Consider the following 20,951-nt stretch of genomic DNA (forward strand, 5'->3'; position numbering starts at 1 on the left):
TATATATACTCTGTATAATTAATCAGGTGTTTGATTGGCCTTCGATTGCGCGTGAGAGCTGTGGGGCGCGCGTAAATCACAGGGATGCGGAGAATGCTGAGAGAATGTTTCTTTAAGACCCATTACCTTCCAATCCGACAGAGGGGGAGTCTGTGGTAAGGTGGCGTATCGTCTCTCTGCGCGTCCCCCCTCCTCGCCGTTTACATGTGGAAAAAGGAGAGACAGAAAGAAAAGGGAAAAGATAACACACCGAGTAAGCTTTATTCCGGTTTCGGGTGAGGGGCACCGAGGCACGATCCCCGGTGATGGACCTAAGGAATATTTAACATCAAACATGGACACTACAGGCTCCCCGCGATGACTGTGGTAAGGATGCAACTTCACACCGCCCCATCGCAACCCAGTTTCCATTGAGAAGGAAAATAAGACCCATCGGTGGACGCGGAGGAGAAATATGCATGCAATAATATAATGATAAATGCATTTGTGTGCGTGCATGTGTGTGATAACAAGTATTGTGTTGTGAAGGATTGAGGGGGGTGGTGGTGTGCATGTGTATGTTTGTGTGTGTGTGTGGAAAGGGAGGTTGGGGGGGGTACTATTTGAATAGAGGCAAATAGGCTTATGTGAGAAAGACTATGCAATGTGCGGTGCCTATGTCAGTGTCAGGCATTGACAGGTGTGTTGGCAGTGCACAGCACGATTTATTTAGGGCGCGCTTGCTCGCTCCCGTTTGCATACAGTTAGGTGAGGTGAGAGAGAGGAAGAGCGAGAGAGAGAGAGAGGGGCAGATGATACGATGCCACTGTATATTGGCCTACTATGTGTTGCTTGTAATTAATCATGGCTGTAACTAAGCCCTTTGCCGTTGGGAGCTTTGTAGTCAAACCTCCCAACTCGTCTCCCTGCTGTCACTGGGCTATATGGAGCTGCCTATAATTCCATAATGTCTGGAGAAAGGCAGGCCCATTACTGAAAATGTGCGATGTGCATTTCTGGGCCATTCTCCTGACGTGATGCTTTTCACAGTCGATCTCTGAAGTACAGATCCATCTTCCTCCCGTTTGCCTAAGTGCAATTTTAACACATGAGGAGCCAATTTCGAGATCCCCAGTAGCCTCACTGCTTTTTTACTATAAGAATGTAGAGACGCGCGTGCGTGCTCGTGCATGCTCGCGCGCCTATCATCGAGTGGTCTTTCCTCCATACATCTAGAAATGGAGGTAGCCACAGACCTGTCAACCTCGTCATTTCCCCATTAGCCCTGTATGCAGTGTGAATGCCAGCGCAGTTAAATAAAAAGCGCAGATCTCATTCCCTCTGCCCAGCTGCCGACGATCACTTATCGATTCCAATGATCGGTTTCTCGGCCAGCGGGGGTACTGTTTCATGGCATTAGGGTTGGGGGAGGAGGAGGAGGAAGGGAGGGGGGTGGTCATTATTAGTCGCTATATGCTCTGCTTTTATTGAAATGCAAAGTGTGCATCCGTCGTGATTGCATTCTTTCGCTGGCAAGGCGATTTAACATGTAACAGGATGTAAAAGCCGAGCATAGAGAGACCCTCTTCTTTCTTCAGCTCTTATTGTCGGCGGATGTGGAAGCCTGCAAAACCCTCTCCCCGCCCCAGTGTCTGGTGGAGGAGAGCTGTTTTACTGCTCTCTCTTCCTCCCTCTCACACCAACACACACAAGGCTATATGGCTTTTTCCCTTTGCTTATTTTTCGGAGGCAGGGAATATTTTGTAACCTGATACACGGCCTGATTGGAGGCCTTGTCCTAATTGGTCATATAGCAACCAGATGCCAGCCAGTCCACTCTTGGGTAGGCGGCTACAAGAAGGATTCAGTGTGGCCATGATGATGATGATTATGTGGGTAATCATAGTATGAAAAACCCCACATGCTTACTCAATCGATTTCATTGTGGTGACACCTCTACATGAGCTAATACACCAATGAAGCTAGCTCGTTTATAGAAACATGTTGTCATTGTTTTCAAACTGCCATGTTCCCTTGATAATTTCCCTCATTTCTATGGCAGCAAGAGTGGCAACAATTCAACGAAAAAGGTCCCGATGATGCTCATAAAGCTGTAATGTTATGGCTATGTCTACAGTGTACATTTTGAGACACCAGTGTGTTCTTGTTTCGAGTCATCTCTCTTTAACACACACACACACACACACACACACACACACTCCTAAACACACACACTTCAGGCCAGTGACCTCACAGCTCGCTGTACAGTCAAAACTGCAGGCTGCACAGTTATGTTTTGCCTGTACTGAATCAGGACTCCGGCAATGAATGCTTTTGTTTTTTGCAGCAATCTTGTGTCACGGAATACAGTGAACTATTACTGTACAATCGTGTCTGCAGTAATTACATTACCCTGTTTGCTGTTGCCCCTGCTGAGCTTATGAAGAGCTGCCAGTAATGACGATGAGTAATTACCTCAAGAGGAGTTTTTCTTACAGGCCACCCTGTTCTTTAACAAGAGTATTACAGGTGTTTTAAGGTCCTGAGCCAAGTCAAATGAATTTAAGAAAGATATTTGTTACGGTTTGTATCACAAAGTAGCAGTAAGAGACTGTCTTTAGTTTGCACATGTTCTCAATCCTAGTTTTATCAACAAAAAAGGGATCCATTAGGTGCCAAATGTTTCCATCCACAAATATATTGTTTCTCATAAAAAGGTTTACATCCTTATACGTATCTTTGGTCTTTGTAAAAGTATAAGAAGGTTATTGCTAATACTCATGCTGCATCTGGGTTAAAGCTTCTTATAAAGTATTTGGTCATTTTTAGGATTATCCCTTTGTTTGTGTACACAGTACTGTGTTATCATGACCTGCTTTACTACTGTAGATGCAGCTGTGAGTGTAGGAGATAAGCTTGAAACATTTATGAATTGGATTTCGTTTGAACTCTTGCAATAAAATATATCTTAAGGAAATGTCAATTCAGTCCCACATCAGTGATTATCCATCAGTAGAGTACAGAAGAGAGGAAGTCGTTTTTCAGTGGGACATACGGTGAGGTTGCCAATTACCCTAGCCAGCTCACCAGCATGAGGAGCTAATTTAGAGCTGTACCAGGCCTCCAATTACCAGCATGCAGTCCCCATCTATGGTTGTGGCTGTCCATGTAATAGCACAGTGATAAGACCAATGGCAGGACTTGTTTTCACTGTTGCTGAGGCCTGTGTGCTAAATACTGTATGTTTGATTCAGAAAATGGATGATTTTGGTTGGACAAAGACATTCTGTATTGCATTGCCCAGTCTCACTGACGTACAGAAGCCTGCAAGAGGCACTAAATCAGACCAAACCACTTAAAAGTATAAAGGCCAGTGCGAGCCCCTGAGTATTGTAGACTAGACAGTGAAGAATATGGTGAGGAGTAGAGAGGCACATGAGGCGCTATAATAATGCTGATTGCCTGAATCCATGTTGGCCCCCGTTTGCAGCATGAGACAGAACCTGTTAAAAAAGATAGTTTGCAATCACATACTTAGAATAAGAACACATTTAATATGCTTTTATTTAGTGTGAAATATTTATGATATAATGGATCTTTGCTGGTGTTAATTTAAGTATTCCTTTCCAAATGTATAAAGATATACATGTAACGGGTTGTAAATGGCTCAACTTGTATTAACAGAGCTTTACAACTTATTCAAATGCCTGCTAACATTAGCCCTCTATCAAACATGAATGTTACCAATCAGAGACTGTCCCTGTACTCTCTCTCTACTTTCTGCTCTGAGAGCTTACGCTTTGGGCATCCCACCAGTAGTTCTACACTTAGCAATGTTTGTTTTTTGTTTAAAAAAAAGATGTAGTGAGCCAGGCTAGCTGTTTCAACTGTTTACAGTCTTTGTGAGATGCTTAATGTCATGCAGCATTTAAGTTAAACAGTTACAGTTGTATTATTGTCTCCTCAAGACATTTGTTAAGTGACATGACTCAGTGTGTATGCTATTCAAATACATCATTCATTATAGTCACGATAACCAGGGATCAAGTAATCACAATATATTAGAGTTGTTATCACATTGTTATGTACTAAGTCAACATATTCCTTATTTTGTCATTCTATACCATCAATTGGCTTACTGTCACATTTCCATAGACTTCAATCTCTCTCTAGCAATGTCCATTCTCATTTGTTAAGTGCACAGTGAGGTTTATTAAGAAGGATCTAATGCAATGCCTTCTCTCTCTTTCTAGCTCTCACTCCTGGTGCTGTGAGGAGCTCTGCCTCGTGGACACGATTTAGGAGCATCGTCCTATCTTATCCCTTCCTTCCCCATAACCCCTTCCCTTCCTCACCCTCCGCCAATCCCAACCGCCCACAGAACGGCTTCCCCGTAGATACTCCTTTCTCTTGTATAACACAGGAACAAATAAGTATTCGGATCATATACGGTGCACGTTGGGACTTTGTGAAGGCGCACAAGTAAGCAAAGGCATACATACAGCAAAAGCAAGAGACAGAGGAAGATATGCTTATCAAACGAATTACATTTATGGAGAACTGATGATGTAAAGATTCATATTTTGTACATTAAACTTTTAAATAATAAAAAACCCAAGGCACGACTATATAAACATTTTGCACGCACAATCCCCATTTAGTTTTCTTCAATAACCTGACACACAAACCACGGTCTCATGATGATGTGCGAGGTAATGCCCACCATTTCTGAGGATGGGCGAAGTGGAACTGGCGGGGGTACTACCTCACCTCCTGGGACAGGAGTCGGGGGCCCCGGAGGTGCAGGTGGAGCAGGGGGCTTCAGTGGGAAAGAGGCCAGGGGCGGAGGAGACGAAGGAGGAAGCACGGGGAACCTGGAGTCCTTAATGGTCAACATGCTGACAGAGAGGGAGAGGCTGCTGGATAACCTGAGAGAGACGCAGGACTGCCTGGGAACGGCTCAGCTCCGCCTGCGAGACCTCGGCCACGAAAAGGAGTCCCTTCAGAGGCAGCTGACCATCGCCCTGCCACAGGTACGGCTGTTTGTATGTGTGTGGAGGAATCAGCCTAGTGTGTGTGTTGAGTTGAACACTCCTCCTTGGTGGGTAACATCGTCTTCCTCAGTGATATCAGTGTCTAGTTATGTACAAGTTTCTTAGTGTGTGTCATTGTGAAGCGAGCTCATGAGACAGTAAGCCTTCGCCGTGACAGTTCATGCAGAGAGACAGTTTATGTTAAATACTTCCCCCTCTGCGTCTTCAGAGTTTTCCTTCCTAATGTTGTTTTGACTAATGCAGAGGGTTTATGTTCCTTTCATCTTCTGGCTATTTAGTCGAAGTTGCATCCGCAATTTCCCCCTCGATGTGTAATCAGGTTTTATTGTGTTTGTTGACCATGTTGTTAGTGGATGATTAATGATGCTGGAAGCTAATATGTTAATGGTTTCAGTTAAACTAAATGAACACTTGATTTTCTAGGAGTTCTCTGTAGTTTATGGGATGAAATTGCTTAGTAGTAATAATGGCCATTTTTACATTTTGTTATCACATGAGCAGCTTTCTCTTCTTTTGTTCGGGACATTCTTAAACTCTGATTGTGTTTATAAGTCCCATATGTTTATATTTATTAAGGATCCCCATTAGCTTTTGCTCTCGACAAAAGCTACTCTTCCTGGGGTCCGACACTTAAAACAATAGAACAATAATACAGCAACATTTAGGACATAAGTCCTGACATCGTTAACAACATTATATTGGCATGGTTAGCATTCCAAGTCAGAAAGGTATTTTTTTTTTTACGTTTTAAAATCTATTTTGGTGTCTAGGAATGAAAGGAGAAAGAAAAGGGAATTAAACATTTCAATCTAGCTCTCAATATGCAACATAGTGAGTCACCACAGCTGCTCCCATTGTCATAACATGTCTGCATGCTTTGCTAGTTACAAAAACGACCATGAAAAGTGATGGAATCAAGTTAAATCTAATTTAGTTGAAGGATTTAAATTATGAATTTCTTTCAGACGGCGATACTGACTACCAGTGAATACCTGCTTCTCATTGGCAAAATTCTTACAATAACCAATAACTTTATAAATCTTTATAGGTGTTTGCGATATTGTGTACAAACCTGTACATCTTTATCAATATGCAGCCCATCACTTCAAATGTGTATTTCCAATTTATGCATCTAATGTCCTTGTACATTATAAAGCGGGCTGCAAAATATTTTAAATTAATTGAGGCCTATGGGGACAAATGAAATCAAATAGAAAATGAACAAGAAGAGGATAAGGGAAAAACACTGAAAAGCTGACCCCTTTCCAAAAAAGAAACAATCCCATAAGGCCAAGAGCCAATGGACCCACTGTGTCACCATCTGTATAGATCTCTTTCCATCTTACATCCTGCATGCAAACACAGAACAATTTCATGTGTCTACTTCAACCTTTTCTGAATCATAAAGCAGGTAATCCTGACTGTAAAACTGCATATGCACATCATTGTCATTCACATAAACAGCTATTGCCTCTTAGCTGAGGGCTTCAGAGGTGTTTTATGGAGACATAAAAAAATCACTGACCATGGATTGTACCAGTGTACAAAATGTGAGACACGCCCTCCTGTTTGCACTCAGTTAAAGGCATTATGCAGGAGTTGCAAATGTATTCCCAGCAGTGCTGTGGGGGACATATTGATGCTGTGTTTTGAGGGGGGTCTCTCTTCTATTCCAGTGCAGAGCCATTGTGTAACAGTGTGATGTAATCCATCCATGAATGCAAGTTCACTGAGGAGGATGAGCAAGCGATGAAGAGAGAGAGAGAGTGATGGAAAGTGTGTCAGTGATTTACATGATTGTTATGTGGGTTTACCTCATGTGCGTCTCCCCATGTTCATGGTCTCAGGTGTTCCACACAGTATTTTTCTGGAGGGCTTTGGTGATATTTGTAGTGCTATGTGTCCATCTATATGTGCTGACAGCAGCCGATTCCATTTCATTCCGAGTCACTTCATTGGTCTGGCCTGAATTATTATCTTTTCCTTTAAACTTTCAGCTCAAGCGGAGACCACTCACATTAAACTATCAAACCAAACAGTTTGTTTCTTTGCCCCTGATCGCAGCTTGTGTGTTCCACAGGAGTTTGCTGTGTTGACTAAAGATCTGAACGTTTGCCGGGAGCAGCTTCTGGAGAGGGAGGAGGAGATTGCCGAGCTCAAGGCGGAGAGAAACAACACACGTGTAAGATGTTTGGCGGCCATTTTGCTTATTAGCACTGAAACAGCCTCTGTGTTATGTTCTTCACCCATTGTGATTGTGTGGGTGTCACACTGTTTAATTTGATTCTGGGTGTTTTCCCTGCTTCTCTTCCTCTTTCTCCTCCACATTTTGTCTTCATGACTCCTTTTGTGTCCTTTTCTGCTTTTACTTTCACTCACTATGCTACCTGCCGTCATCTTTCCACCATATTTCGTCATTGTGTCTTTACAAACCCTTCACTTCTCTGCATCTTCTCCAAATCTCTGTGTGTCTCTTATTCTGTGTCTTATTTTCTTTCTTCCTCACGTGTCCCCATCCTTTAAACTCTCTTTCTTACCTCCCTCTGTTCACCTCTTTGCAATATCGTGCCACCTCTCCGTCTCCTTCCACTTTGATCCACTCTTTCCTGTAGTTGTTGCTGGAGCACCTGGAGTGTCTGGTGTCTCGCCATGAGCGTAGTCTGAGGATGACGGTGGTGAAAAGACAAGCCCAGTCCCCGGCGGGGGTTTCCAGTGAGGTGGAAGTCCTCAAGGCCCTCAAGTCTCTGTTTGAGCACCACAAGGCTCTGGATGAGAAGGTGGGATAAAGTACTTTCCTGCAGGGCCTTAGACTGCTTAAAGGCACATTTTAAAGATAGTCAAAGAATGTAATGATGTGACAGTTTTAGCCAATTAGGAACTGTTTAATTGGCTTTATCGCTTGATAACTTGCTCTTTCAAGCTTATCAGGAAGGTCAAGAAGATGTAGTTAATTTGGGAGACGAATTAGAGCAAATCAAAATGTTGCTTGACTCGTAATTTGTATACACCGCTGTATCAGTTATTGTTTTACCCCACAGGTCCGAGAGAGGCTCCGCGTGGCCCTCGAGAGGGTGTCCTTGCTAGAGGACCAGCTTGCAACATCTGCTCAAGAGGTAAACTCCAGTATGAATGATTTCTTTGTGTCTCAAGGATGTTCTAGCTATGTGTTAAGAAAGAAAATTCATTTATATTGTGTCTCCCTTTTTCCAGGTAATCTCTTTAAGAGACCAAATTAAAAGACGTCAACAAGGGGCGGACGGCGGGAAAGATGTAAGGGAGGGCTTTATGCATGTTGGTTCCAGTTGTTCATGTGTATGTGTTAGAGTCTAGAAAGTCAGTAGAAAGTAGATGTGCTCTATGGGTACCACGTGTGTCAGTATGTCATCCACATGTCATTTAGTTCACCTACAACCTCGAGTTTTTCTAACTAGTTGTTCTCCTTCATCACTCCACTTTTCATTTTTTTCTATATTTGTCATCATTCCAGCGACTACCCAATGGGCCCTCCACTGGCCTGGAGGAGAGCGAGCTGGAGAGGCAGCGAGAAGGAGAGATAGAGCGGCAGAGATCTGAACTCTCCCAGCTGAGGGAGAGGCTGGCCCTCATGTGTCGCCAGGTGAGTGTGTGTTCCTGTTTGACTGCCATCATGAGGACCAATATTTTATTTTTACAAAGTGGGGACATCACTTTTTGGAATTATTTTTCCAAAGTGGGGACCAGGGTTCGATGTTAAATCTTAGCCGAAATTTCAATATAAATGTATATCTATCTGTGTACAGGCAATTTTTACCCCTTTTTCCTCCATATCAAAGTTTTGACAGGAAGCAAATAAAAACATTTACCAAAATGTCATACAATCCTTTAAAGGTGAGTGAATTGTTAGCACGGAGGACTAGAAATAAACATTTATCTGCACGTTTGAACTTTAATACTGCATTTTTTAAATGTTTTGTTACATTCAATGACAACTGGATATTATCATAATGTTGTTTAATGTCCTCAATTGAATAGAGGTAACTCAAACACTGAAGAGGTGATCTATCTTCAGCACATCTACAAGTCTCCCTTTCCACTCTTGTTGAACTACAGCTGCTTTTTTTTAAAAGTCAAAATATAAACTATATAATGCAAAATAAAAAGGGCATTTATATGTTATCATAGACATATTGTATGTAGCACTGTTTGACATGTGTAACGTGTCAACAATATATAGGTAAAGATACCTAACCGAGAATCTGTTTGACAGTCTGGTCAGAGGAGATAAGGATGTACAAGAAAACTGAAATAAGCACATTCTGTCTTTAGTTCTGCGTGTTGGATGCGTCAGACTCTCAGCATGTTACACTTATGTCAGTGATGCTTTTAAAAACTATTTTTGAACTCTACAATGGCCAGACAGACATTTGTAATGAATCACGTGCAGTGTTTATTCCAATTGGTGCCGTGGGAGTTAACTCTGACTCACGTAGGTTCAAACTGTGTCAGCTTGTGTCCATTTGTGATCTTCACGTCAGGTTGGGGAAATAGAGGAACAGCTTGCGGCCGCCAGGAGGGAGGTGACGAAGTCGGAGGAGGCCAATCAGAAGCTCCAAAGGGAAGTGAAAGAGGTCTGTATCTTTCCGGCCCAGACCATGAGATCCCTCGAGTCCTGGGGCTCCAATTTTATATTTGCACAATGGGCATAAGTATTAATATGCTATATTTTGGAGGGTAGTTGAAGTAAATTAAGATAAATTAAACTGTTAAGACATGGATATGTGAATATTGTTGTTACTGCATATATACAAAAGAAGATATAATAAATACTTAAGAAAAATAAAGGCAACCCACACATACATGTTCTTCTTCTGTTGAATAACTCTTACCTAGCTATTACTTATGAAATACATTTGTAAAAATACCTTTTGTATATTATAAAACGCCCTGTACATCGTCTTGTTTCATGATACATTTTGTATTCCTCTAGGCTCTTTGCCAAAGGGAGGACATGGAGGAAAGGATTACTACACTAGAACGCAGGTAACCGTTGCCGTGTTTGAGGAATCTATTCTTAGCTTTAGTGAGGACTTCTATTGGATCCAGAATTTCATACATAAGCTGTAATTAACATAGCAGAAGGACCATATGTTCCACATTTTGGGTGGAAATGTGTCGCAAAGGTGTTCTGACACCTCTTTATACAGTCTAAGGCTGTTTAACATAACTGCATTTGCATTATATCCTTATTAAGCTGTGAGTGAAAACCAAAGAAAGCAGATATTGTTGCACAGTTTGTTTAAAAGCAGCAATATAACTGGATATCATACTCTTTGGATTAAATGTACAGTATAGAAAACTAAGTTAGTGTTAAAGAATATCATATTTTAAAAGTTAAATTGATGAATCTTTTCATTTAATTGCCTGAAGGTAGATGTCTTCAAAAAAATAAGAAATTCAAACTTCCCTTTTTCCAATGTCAACAATTAATCTTTTAAATCAATACCTAATAAATAATCAATTACCAAAAAAAGAGCCGGTTTTTAACTGCATAATGTTGAATTAATGATAGTGTCTTTTTAGGAGAATTATCTGTAAATAAGAATGATTTACACTTGAGTATTATATGCAGGTTTATTTCCTTTATATATACAGTGTATGGTTTATTCACAAGCTTCCATCGACCTCCACCCATAAGGGTAGATTAGCATCTTGTGTTTGTTGCTTGAGGGCAAACAATGACTGTTTTTCTCTCAATACTGTTTGTAAAGCTTAGATGCTGTGAGCACACAGTATTATATGAAGGCATCTCAGATTCAGCATTTAAACATTTTTGATCACTTCATATTTTCTCCCATCTGGATTCTGGCAGTTTGACAGTAAGAGGACACGGTTTTTGGGTATTTTAGTGAATGAATTCCCAGTGGAAATTACAGCCTTGCATAATAATCACATCTATCAAGTTATGTTGGCTGAGAAATGCAGCTGTAATGATTCAATGGTGGCTTGGTGTTGAATGCAGGTACCTCAGCGCCCAGAGGGAGGCGACTTCTCTCCATGATATCAAAGACAAGCTGGAAAATGAGCTGGCCAGCAAGGAATCACTGCACAGACAGGTAAGAATGGCTCAAATAAATGAAATATTCAGCGTATGTTATGTTTGACTCATACATTCAGTACTGAACATTTGTGTTTTGTTCTGTGTGTCCAGAGTGAAGAGAAGAACAGACAGCTGCAGGAACGTCTGGATGAAGCCAAGCAGAAGCTCCAGCAGACCCTGCAGAGGGCTGAGACGCTGCCTGAGATCGAGGCCCAGCTTGCCCAAAGGGTTGCTGCTCTCAACAAGGTACGTTGAGTGAAGGGGAAAAAACACACTGTCCGTTTCTATCCAAAACACATGCCACTACGGTTCTAATGGATGATTATGTTTTATATATTTGTATATAAAATAGTTAAATATCAGTTAAACAGATAATAATGTGCCCCTTTGGAACAAAAGCCTGCAAGCCTTTATTTGGATTTACATAATTTTTGGGATACTTTTAATAATATATTTAAAGTTATATTAAAGCTGATAACAGGGCAGTGATATGCGGGAGGGACTAAGATATGTTACTCATGATGTCATCCAATGGCTAGCTCTTTCTTCAGTTAATGCAATTCATGCTTCACCATGGACAAGGAATTAGAGGGAGGATTTTATAAATATACATTAATACAAACCTATATACCCACCGGTACCCATTTTCATACACTGTATATGTATATACACTCCTACTCACGTACATATACAAACATACGAACATAAGCAGAACTGAAAACACCAAGCAGTGAAGAAATGGAAAACACTTGTTTTGCCCCCAAATAAAAAAGAAATTGGTTTTGTTTGCAAGAGCGTATGGAAATGTTGTTTCTTCTAATGTAGGCAGAGGAACGGCATGGAAACTTTGAGGAGCGACTACGACAAATGGAGGCTCAACTCGAGGAGAAGAACCAAGAGCTACAGAGGGTAAAATATTATGTTTCTCTCTACTTGGCTACATACATGTATACCGTTTTTAAACAAGATGAAAGTTTGTTTGTCTACTTTTATACATGTTGAACACCTCTCTTGGGATCGTGTCATTTCAGGCGAGGCAGAGGGAGAAGATGAATGATGAACACAACAAACGCCTCTCAGATACAGTGGACAAGCTTCTGTCCGAGTCCAATGAGAGGCTGCAGCTCCACCTCAAAGAGAGGATGGCAGCGCTAGAGGAGAAGGTAACGAGGAGACTAATTAGTGGTGCAAAAATATTTTGTGATAAAATGGAAGATAAGGAAAAAGTTGGTAAAACATGTATGTTCTTTCCTCCGCTCTGCTAGAATGCTCTATCAGAGGAACTGTCTAACATGAAGAAAATCCAAGATGATCTCATAGCTAATAAGGTATTCACTTTTTCAGCTATGTAATCAATATATTTTCATCTTTCTGTGTGGGAAAGGACGAGGTCATTTGTCCGTCTTGTGCATAATCACACTTCCTACATGTTTGCTAAGGATGTTGACTTTTTTTCTTACATTTAAAAAAAGTCCCAGTTTACCTTTTCCTCAGAAACAAAGCAAATAACAATGTTGTTTCCTCTGTGCTTTAGGAACAACTCCTTGCTGAGCTGGAGCGAATCCAACTGGAGCTAGATCAGCTGAGAGGCAGGCCTGGCTCTTATTCCAGGTTAGCCACAATGAACCTTTAAGGGAATTTATTCTCTCTAGGGATATTACATTTACGCTGCCCCCTTCTTTTTGTTGTCTCCTGTGTTTACTTTTAATGTGCTTCCACTAAATTCTATTTTAAAAGGTAATTATTCAGACCATACCTAGAGGGTGTTGTCCTGGCTAACAAGTACAAATAATGTATGCTTTAAACATATTGATACTGTTTTGCATTGTTTTTATTTCTAGGGTAATTTGGTGTGTTGTCTTTCATAATGTTAGTCTCAGGAAATGGGCGCATTGTTATCTTTAAGTACTAACATCGCAAATGAATTCTGGATCTCACCACAGGGCGGGCAGCGTGAGCTCTCTTCCCTCCACCCTCTTTCGAAGATCTCTTCCAGGGAGCGCCTCAGAGCTGCGGTACCCTCAGGGCGGAGGCTCGCTCCCGTCCGGCTACACCAACTCCACTACTGGGATGGTGGTCAGGCGGACGAACCGAGGTCGCTGGGGGGCTCGAGACGACAGCAACAAGGTGCTCATCCCACACTGAGATAATAATGATGATGATGATTATAGTATCAGTTTGTATTAGGATGATCATGTTATGGATTTCTCCTTCTTCCCAGTATGGAGAGTGGGACAGCGGCTCCATGCTTGGTCCCGGGTATGATGTTGGAGACGGAGGCTGCTCCGACGATGAGGACGACCGGGAGACTCTGTTCGGGTCGGAGCTGCTGTCTCCCAGCGGACAGACAGATGTACAGACTCTGGCCATCATGCTGCAGGAGCAACTGGAGGCCATCAACAAGGAGATTAAGTGAGTTCTACATCCACTACAGTTTCATTTGAAATGCTAAAGCCATTTGTGCCACCAATAGGTTGCCTAAAATCAAAATGATTAAAGATTAAAGCCTGAAATGTAAACGTATTTTCTCCTCCCATCTACTCTCAGGCTCATTCAGGAAGAAAAGGAGAGCACAGAGCTGAGGGCCGAAGAGATAGAAAGCCGGGTCAGCAGCGTGGCCCTCGATGCCCCATCTCTTCCCCCCTCCTCACTGGGAGGACGGGACAGCGTCGGGAGGGGATACATGACCCCCTCCATCACCTCCTCCACGTTGGCGTCTCCCTCACCTCCCAGTTCTGGACATTCGACCCCCCGCCTGCCACATTCCCCTGCCAGAGAGAATGACAGACAGGTACGGTGTGGATGTTGTGATATAAGCTACAAATGTGTTTTTTAACGAGGACATTTTAACCTGTATAAACTCACCCTACTCTCTCCACCCTGCAGAATAGCAAAGATGGTGAAGAATGCAGAGCTCTTGCCCTGATTGACTCCAACACTCCCGCGGTTCCTCGAGCCCTGCGATTGGACAGAATGACACACACTCACCCGGGAGCAGGACTCGACGACCTCCGTGAATTTCGCAGGTACTCTCACAAAGGTTTTTTTTATAGATTGTTTATTTGGCCAACAAACTATCCCCAAGATCTGCTCCATGTGTTGATTTGACTTCCTGTTTTTTCTGTCTCTGTCCTCAGTCTCTCTGCTGACGGTTCTACCACCGCCAGCCAGGATTCCCTCCACAAGGCCAGCAAAAAGAAAAGCATTAAGTCCTCAATTGGTCGTCTCTTTGGCAAAAAGGAAAAAGGGAGGATCGGTACACCTGGTCGGGAATCTTCCTCACTGGGTCCGTGAACCGATTGAAACTACTCAATCACTTCACTATACTTTTTTTTATGTCTAACTAACAAATATATTATGTCAACATTGATCATGGATTCATAGAATAAATGTTATTTATTGACCGTTTCACTTTCCAGCCTCCACACCCTCTGATGACCTGGGTTCAGCTGACCCGTTAGGCCTGGCTAAACTTGGGACTGGAACAGTGGAGAAAGACCGCCGCAGCAAAAAGAAGTGAGATCAGTCATCTTTACACACACTTAAAACATATCAATTCTGTTTCTCATATAAAATATCTGGAACTGTAGAATGTAGGGGGAAATTATAATTTGGTTTCTGTCAACGAGGTCTGTGTTGTTCGTTGTCCGTTGACTCTTGGCCCTCTGTCTGCCAGCTTCCATTTGATGACATTTGTAAAACATACTATCCTACAACATTTTCATGACCATTTGTTTTTTTTTAAATGCCTCTTATCCTAGTAAACAATATATTATCACTTTATACAATAGTCAATGTTATGGCATACTATAATATGACATTTCAATGTATTTTTTGGAAACATTATACTTTTGATCTTTCTGATTTATTTTTCACATATTAAACATTGACGTTTTATGACTTCTTAGTTACATACTATACAATGGTTTTACTATGACACATTTCTGATTTAAATAAGACGGTGTTGAAGTCAGATATGTAGAAATGTATCTTTGACAAAGGTTTTCCTCTCTCCTCGCCAGACATGACCTGTTAGAGGAAGCCTGTCGTCAAGGTCTGCCTTTTGCCTCATGGGACGGCCCGACTGTTGTAACGTGGCTTGAGGTAAGTCCTGACACAGCCACCAAAGAGTCACATAGATATCCAGCTTCTCCAGGGACAAATCCAATGGAACCGATCAAATTTTACAATAGCGTCAAGTTACAGTTACACAATCTGTATGCTTAAAAACAAAAGTGACACTTTTTGATACATTGCTTGATACCATCTCTCTGTTCATCCAGCTGTGGGTAGGCATGCCAGCATGGTATGTGGCAGCGTGTCGTGCAAACGTGAAAAGCGGCGCCATCATGGCCAACCTCTCGGACACAGAGATCCAGCGGGAGATCGGCATAAGCAACCCTCTCCACCGGCTCAAACTCCGCCTGGCCATTCAGGAAATGGTCTCCCTCACCAGTCCGTCTGCACCTGCCAGCACTCGCTCTGTAAGGCTCAGTAAAACAGCATTTTATCACTCTTGAAAATCAGCGATTAAATGATGTCTAAATGACTTGCTTACTTTCATTACAGTCGACCAGTAATATTTGGATGACGCATGCTGAGATGGAGTCTCTCGCTGCTGCCGTCAAGCCAGTAAGAATATTACATTTCTGCCAAATCACTAAAAGATATCCATTATTTAGAATATTGCTTTACTTAATGTTTATGGATGTAGCACGTAATACCTCAAACAGTTCTAATACCAACACTTTTACAGTCAAATATTGTTAAATATATATAATCGTTTAAATTATGACCTCAATAAAAGGTCTCACATTTATAAACTTTTGTTCTTTTTCTTTGTCTCTGATTAGGCTTGTTTGGCTACTCCTTTCCCTTACTATTCCCTCAAATCTGTATTTGATGTAGTGTTTTTTCCAACTAATTCTCTCTCACTAACAAAACTTTCCTCCCTCTGCCTTCCCTACTTCTTCTCCATTCTCTCCTGATTCGGACACACACACACACACACACACACACACACACACACACAAACACACACACACACACACACACACACACACACACACACACACACACACACACACACACACACACACACACACTTCCCCCTGGTGATATTTCCCTCTCTTTGGAACTCTCTGTTCCATTTCTCTTCCATTTCTTCTCTTCCTGGAACACAAGGAGCAAAAGGAGTTCAGCTGGGATCAGGTGAGTCACCTGGTCACTGATTCTGAATGTCACAATGGAAGCGGAAAACCAAACATTGCTTTTAAGGCAACTTAGGGGCCAATGCTGTTGAAAAGTGTGCTCTTTTTAGCTCGTGCTTTAGCAAAAGTTCACATCAAATAAGTGCTCAATGTTAGACAGTAAAAATATTCTTTATAGATTATTTCTTGTCCAGATACCTTCAAATGTATTTGTGCAGTAAGTGGTTAAACAGTCCATTTAAGGCCAGGTGTTATAACCCTTAAAAACCTAGCTTAATGATATCTATACTGTAAACTGAGCAAGACTGGAATTAGTTTTGATAGATTTGCACCACTTAATTACTCGGAAAATCCCTGAGAGTTATTTATCTTTGCCATTTTAGCTTACAATTCCCATGTTTCTAGTTACGTGTGATGCATCAACTGGCACAACTGCGGGATGTGTTGCATGATTGTGCGTATATACAGCACTGCAGTGTTTATAACGTACACGGGAAGGAGAGACAGATGTAGTCGGGGGGACTTTGTGTTGTCTTGACCCTTCTCACACCCACCTCCCATTCGTCCTCCAGATCCTGGCCTATGGAGACATGAACCATGAGTGGGTTGGAAACGAATGGCTGCCCAGCCTGGGTCTGCCCCAGTACCGCTCCTACTTCATGGAGTCTCTGGTGGATGCCCGTATGCTTGATCACCTGACCAAGAAGGAACTGAGGGGCCAGCTGAAGATGGTGGACAGTTTCCACAGGTCTGAACGTCAGACGTTTATACACATTGTCTCTCTTTGGCGTATATATCCATGGATGGAAAACTGAACAGGCTTATGGGGCACAGGCCCAAGATACCTTTAACAACAAGGTTTCACTTTTAAATAGACAATTACCAACCAGGAAGAGACTCTAAATGACCATCTAGACAAATGAAATGATAACAAAGTCCCCCGAAAGACTTGAATGAAACCCATATGACTACAAAGACATGCAGAACAGCTGAAGAGAGACACAAAATGACCACAAAGAAAAAAAAACACAAATCTAATGAGACACAAAAGGACTATAAAGCAACACAAACAAACCATGAAGAAACACAAAATAGAAATGGAACAACAACATTGAGAATCAAATCAACAACGTAGAGAAACAAAACAACCACAATGAGACACAACATGTTTCACAAAGAAACCGAAAATGTTTACAAAGGGACACAGAACATTTAAGTCAAATAAGTAGTTGTGACTTGCTCCTATGTAGAAGTAGAGAATGAGTTGTTTTACATGTTTGAGCTCTGTCTCATAATCCTCTGATGTATATACCCCAGCTTTGATGGAAATAAGAGCAATGTGTCCTTCTCACTTACAGGGTGAGTCTTCACTATGGCATCATGTGCTTGAAGCGCTTAAACTATGACAGGAAGGAGCTGGAGAGGAGGAGGGACGAGAGCCAACACCACAACCAAGGTGAGGCTTCTGTTCTTAATACCAAATGTTCCCTTCAGACATTATATCAAAGCGTACATTTGTGCATGCTTTTTGTTGATAACTGCCTCTCTGGGACCTTCTCCACAGATGTCATGGTGTGGTCCAATGAGCGAGTGATGTGTTGGGTGCAGGCTATCGGTCTGAAGGAGTTTGCTGACAACCTGTTAGAAAGCGGGGTGCACGGGGCCCTCCTGGCACTAGATGACACCTTCGACTACACTGACTTGGCCCTCCTGCTCCAGATACCCAATCAGAACACACAGGTAATCCCCAGCAAATCACTTTAGGTGTCTACAAAGAGTCCTTATCTCACAACTGTTGTCAGAAGTTCTCTTTGCCACACCTTATGTTTACCGTCAAAATAATCCCGATCTCTAACTCTTAAATGATCTTAACTATGATCTGAAAACGCTGTTGGTCTATCGTATGCAGGCGAGGCAGCTCCTGGAGAAGGAGTACAACGGTCTCATCACCATGGGAACAGAAAGGAGGCCAGATGAGGTACGACAAAGCAGGATGGCAGTAGAAAATCAATCACGATAATTACTACTGCCAGGAGGCGGGAGTGTGTGTTGATCGTAACAGCCGAGGCTAAGACTGTTTTACTTTACAAAAGGGCCTTTGATCAAAACGTGTCAATTGTTGCCCTTTGTTAAATGTGTATCACGACATTATCATTTCCTTTCAGTTGTAAAGAATAGTTGCATAGAAGACTCAAATATCTGACATCCTTATAAAGAAAGTATTTATGTCATGTAACAGCTTATAGGACTAAATGCTCTGTGACTATGGTCTATTGTCACAACCAAATCCTTCTTAACAAGAGCCTGATATAGATATCCCTAAGTGTGAATGCTGTCATTTTAAAATCACTTGTGTTATTTCATCTCCACAGGACGGCTCAAAAACATTTACACGGTCACCGTCATGGAGGAAAATGTTCCGGGAGAAGGACCTCCGCGGCGTGACGTCCGACTCCTCAGAGACATTACCTGCCAACTTCCGTGCCTCCGCCATCTCGACCCCCTCCGTCACCCTGAGAAAAGTCCAGAGTGAAGGTGAGGAGAAGCAGCTCCCAGCGGCTGATTTAAAGCAGAACTGCTGGGATCTGGCATCACACAGTGGTTCATAGAGTTTAAACATGTGTGAGAAAACATCAGTGATCTTTCTCTTTAGTGGCCTCTATAGCAAAAATAAGTCATTGCAGGTTTTTGTTCTCAGAGATCCAAAAAAGTGTCATCTACTGTATGTGACATTTGGTTTCTGTCGTCTCTACTTTTCAGTGATTTATTTGTTTGTTCAGAAACCGTTTTTCGCAACACAAGCGGAGACCATAAGAGTGTTATTTTAGTGTTAATAAAGCTTGAAGTTATTCATTTATTTGCACTTCACAGTGTTAAACATAGTGTCTAAGATGGACGGTGAAAGATGGAGATTTAGCAGCTATCTAATTGGTTAAATATCCCTAAATCCAAGGTCAAAATCGTTACAAAGACTGAGTTTAAGAGGATATGATGAGATGTCACATGGAGCACATAATAAGGTTAATGACTGATTACCTTCTTTTCTCTGTCAGTAGGTCCGAGAGGAGAGTCGGGGTCCGTCAGAACATATTCCTGCTAAAAGATAAGCACACCAGGTGAGAACAAATCACTCTCAGTCTATCTGTAGCTAAAAATAGATTGTGTGAACACCAGATCAAACATCTCATCTCAGCAGGAGCTTTCACGATTCTTTTGTTTTTACTCCATTTTGTAGAGCCCCGCCTCTATCCTAACCCGAGGAAGAAAAAAAAATCACATTTTTGAAAAAAAAAATGGACTCTAAGAAGATGACCAACAAGATTTACACGAGATGTCTCGAAGAATCAAAGACACTGAGTGAATGAATTCTGAAGAGAGTGAATGTCTGTTTATCCATCTGTTTCTCTCCCTCCCTCCCTCCCTCCCTCCGTCTCTCTCTATCCCTCTCTTCCTCTCACCCCATCTTGATCCATAGTTGTGGCATGACGCTGTTTGATTCTGTAGAAAGTGGCCTGTAGAAAGTGACCATCGCCTATCGTGAATACATATCCTGTTTTTGAGTGTGAGATGGCAATATTGACACAATGATTTTTTTGTATTTTAAAAATTGGAAACTGCATTCCAGTTCGTATTGGGAGAAAGAAACCCTTTCAGGTGATCTCAATATGATTTAGACTAAAAATAGAACATACTCTGACTAGTAACATCACAACACAGTAGAGTCTGGGGAGAGGGAGGTTCAATGGGAGCGTGTGAGCATACACAGGGGAAATTAAATGTATGTTCTTAAGCCATAACAGACATGAGATGCACAAATGTGAATATGACAGACAATGAGACGTTTAGCCAAGTGCTTTATGACAAAATCCTGTTCAAAGTGGGGAAAAAAAGAGGTAAGCATTTGTGTTAATATGCATGCCAAAATCAACCATTCTAGAGTGAACGTCATGATATCAATCATCTAATGATCTGGAAGCTTGGGTCAGGACTTTGTAAAATGTGTGTATTTTATTTGTATCATTTTTTATGATAAATGCTATTGTATGTATGTATAGTGTGCGTGTGTATGTGTGTGTGTGTGTGTGTGTGTGTGTGTGTATGTGTGTGTGAGTGTGCGTGTGTGTGTGTGTGCGTGTGTGTGTATTAAACTGTACGTTCATTTCATACCTAGTTTTAAGACTGACTGTAACTTAATTTTAAGTTGAAAAAGGAAATATGTTTTAAATTATGGACATTTAAGATATGCTACTTGTATGTGTACATTTTGAAGAAAAAAAAACAAATTGTGTTATGATTTACAATCATATTATTGGAGAGTAGTGATGATAATTGAATATAATATGATAATAATGATTGTAAAAGCTGTAATTAAAAAAACATACCTGTAAAAATGCTGCTGGATGAGTTTCTGGAAGTTTCTCCCCACAATGAGAGAAGGTGTCAGATAGCTGGCTGGGATGTATCTCTCTCTCGTTTTTCAGAGTAACTATTGAAATGCAGATTCTTAATTGAACTTTCAACTTGGACACAACACGAAGAAATATATGAAGACTAAGCAGAAATAGGTAAGAGTGGAGCAAGAATTTTTTTAGGAGGTATATTTTTCTCTTTACTTAAAAGTTTAGGGTGGAA

At 41.6% G+C, this 20,951-nt stretch overlaps 1 protein-coding gene across 5 annotated transcripts; it reads left to right on the top strand.

Annotated features, from left to right (window-relative positions):
• The first annotated feature begins 104 nt into the window (after positions 1-104).
• Positions 105-20,704, top strand: LOC307023660 (liprin-alpha-3-like). 5 transcript variants are annotated; one of them, XM_079657087.1, is made up of 32 exons: positions 110-366; positions 4,233-5,012; positions 7,114-7,215; positions 7,646-7,810; positions 8,072-8,146; positions 8,244-8,303; positions 8,521-8,649; positions 9,548-9,640; positions 10,000-10,052; positions 11,032-11,125; positions 11,221-11,355; positions 11,935-12,018; positions 12,141-12,272; positions 12,375-12,437; positions 12,644-12,720; positions 13,053-13,236; positions 13,331-13,521; positions 13,657-13,900; positions 13,996-14,135; positions 14,247-14,395; positions 14,529-14,625; positions 15,132-15,213; positions 15,393-15,593; positions 15,679-15,741; positions 16,294-16,320; positions 16,892-17,067; positions 17,678-17,775; positions 17,884-18,059; positions 18,229-18,297; positions 18,692-18,854; positions 19,373-19,435; positions 19,555-20,704. In XM_079657087.1, exons 2-31 carry the CDS (start codon positions 4,677-4,679, stop codon positions 19,417-19,419), a joined length of 3,705 nt encoding a protein of 1,234 aa, XP_079513213.1. In that variant the 5' UTR covers positions 110-366; positions 4,233-4,676; the 3' UTR covers positions 19,420-19,435; positions 19,555-20,704. The 5 variants fall into 5 exon arrangements, with proteins under 5 accessions (XP_079513214.1, XP_079513211.1, XP_079513210.1 ...); XM_079657085.1 differs by having other exon boundaries at positions 108-366; positions 17,678-18,059; positions 19,376-19,435; XM_079657084.1 differs by having other exon boundaries at positions 109-366; positions 17,678-18,059.
• Positions 20,705-20,951: the final 247 nt, after the last annotated feature.

Source organism: Notothenia rossii (genome assembly GCF_949606895.1).
Source record: "Notothenia rossii genome assembly, chromosome: 11".
Classification (NCBI taxonomy): domain Eukaryota; kingdom Metazoa; phylum Chordata; class Actinopteri; order Perciformes; family Nototheniidae; genus Notothenia; species Notothenia rossii.

What these genes read in the sequence shown, in the direction of transcription:
- LOC307023660 (XM_079657084.1), top strand. Translation starts at nt 4,677, where the DNA reads ATGATGATGTGCGAGGTAATGCCCACCATTTCTGAGGATGGGCGAAGT. An exon ending in CGGAGAGAAACAACACACGT is followed by an intron (nt 7,216 to 7,645) that starts GTAAGATGTTTG and finishes TCTTTCCTGTAG; the next exon opens with TTGTTGCTGGAGCACCTGGA. An exon ending in GGGCGGACGGCGGGAAAGAT is followed by an intron (nt 8,304 to 8,520) that starts GTAAGGGAGGGC and finishes TCATCATTCCAG; the next exon opens with CGACTACCCAATGGGCCCTC.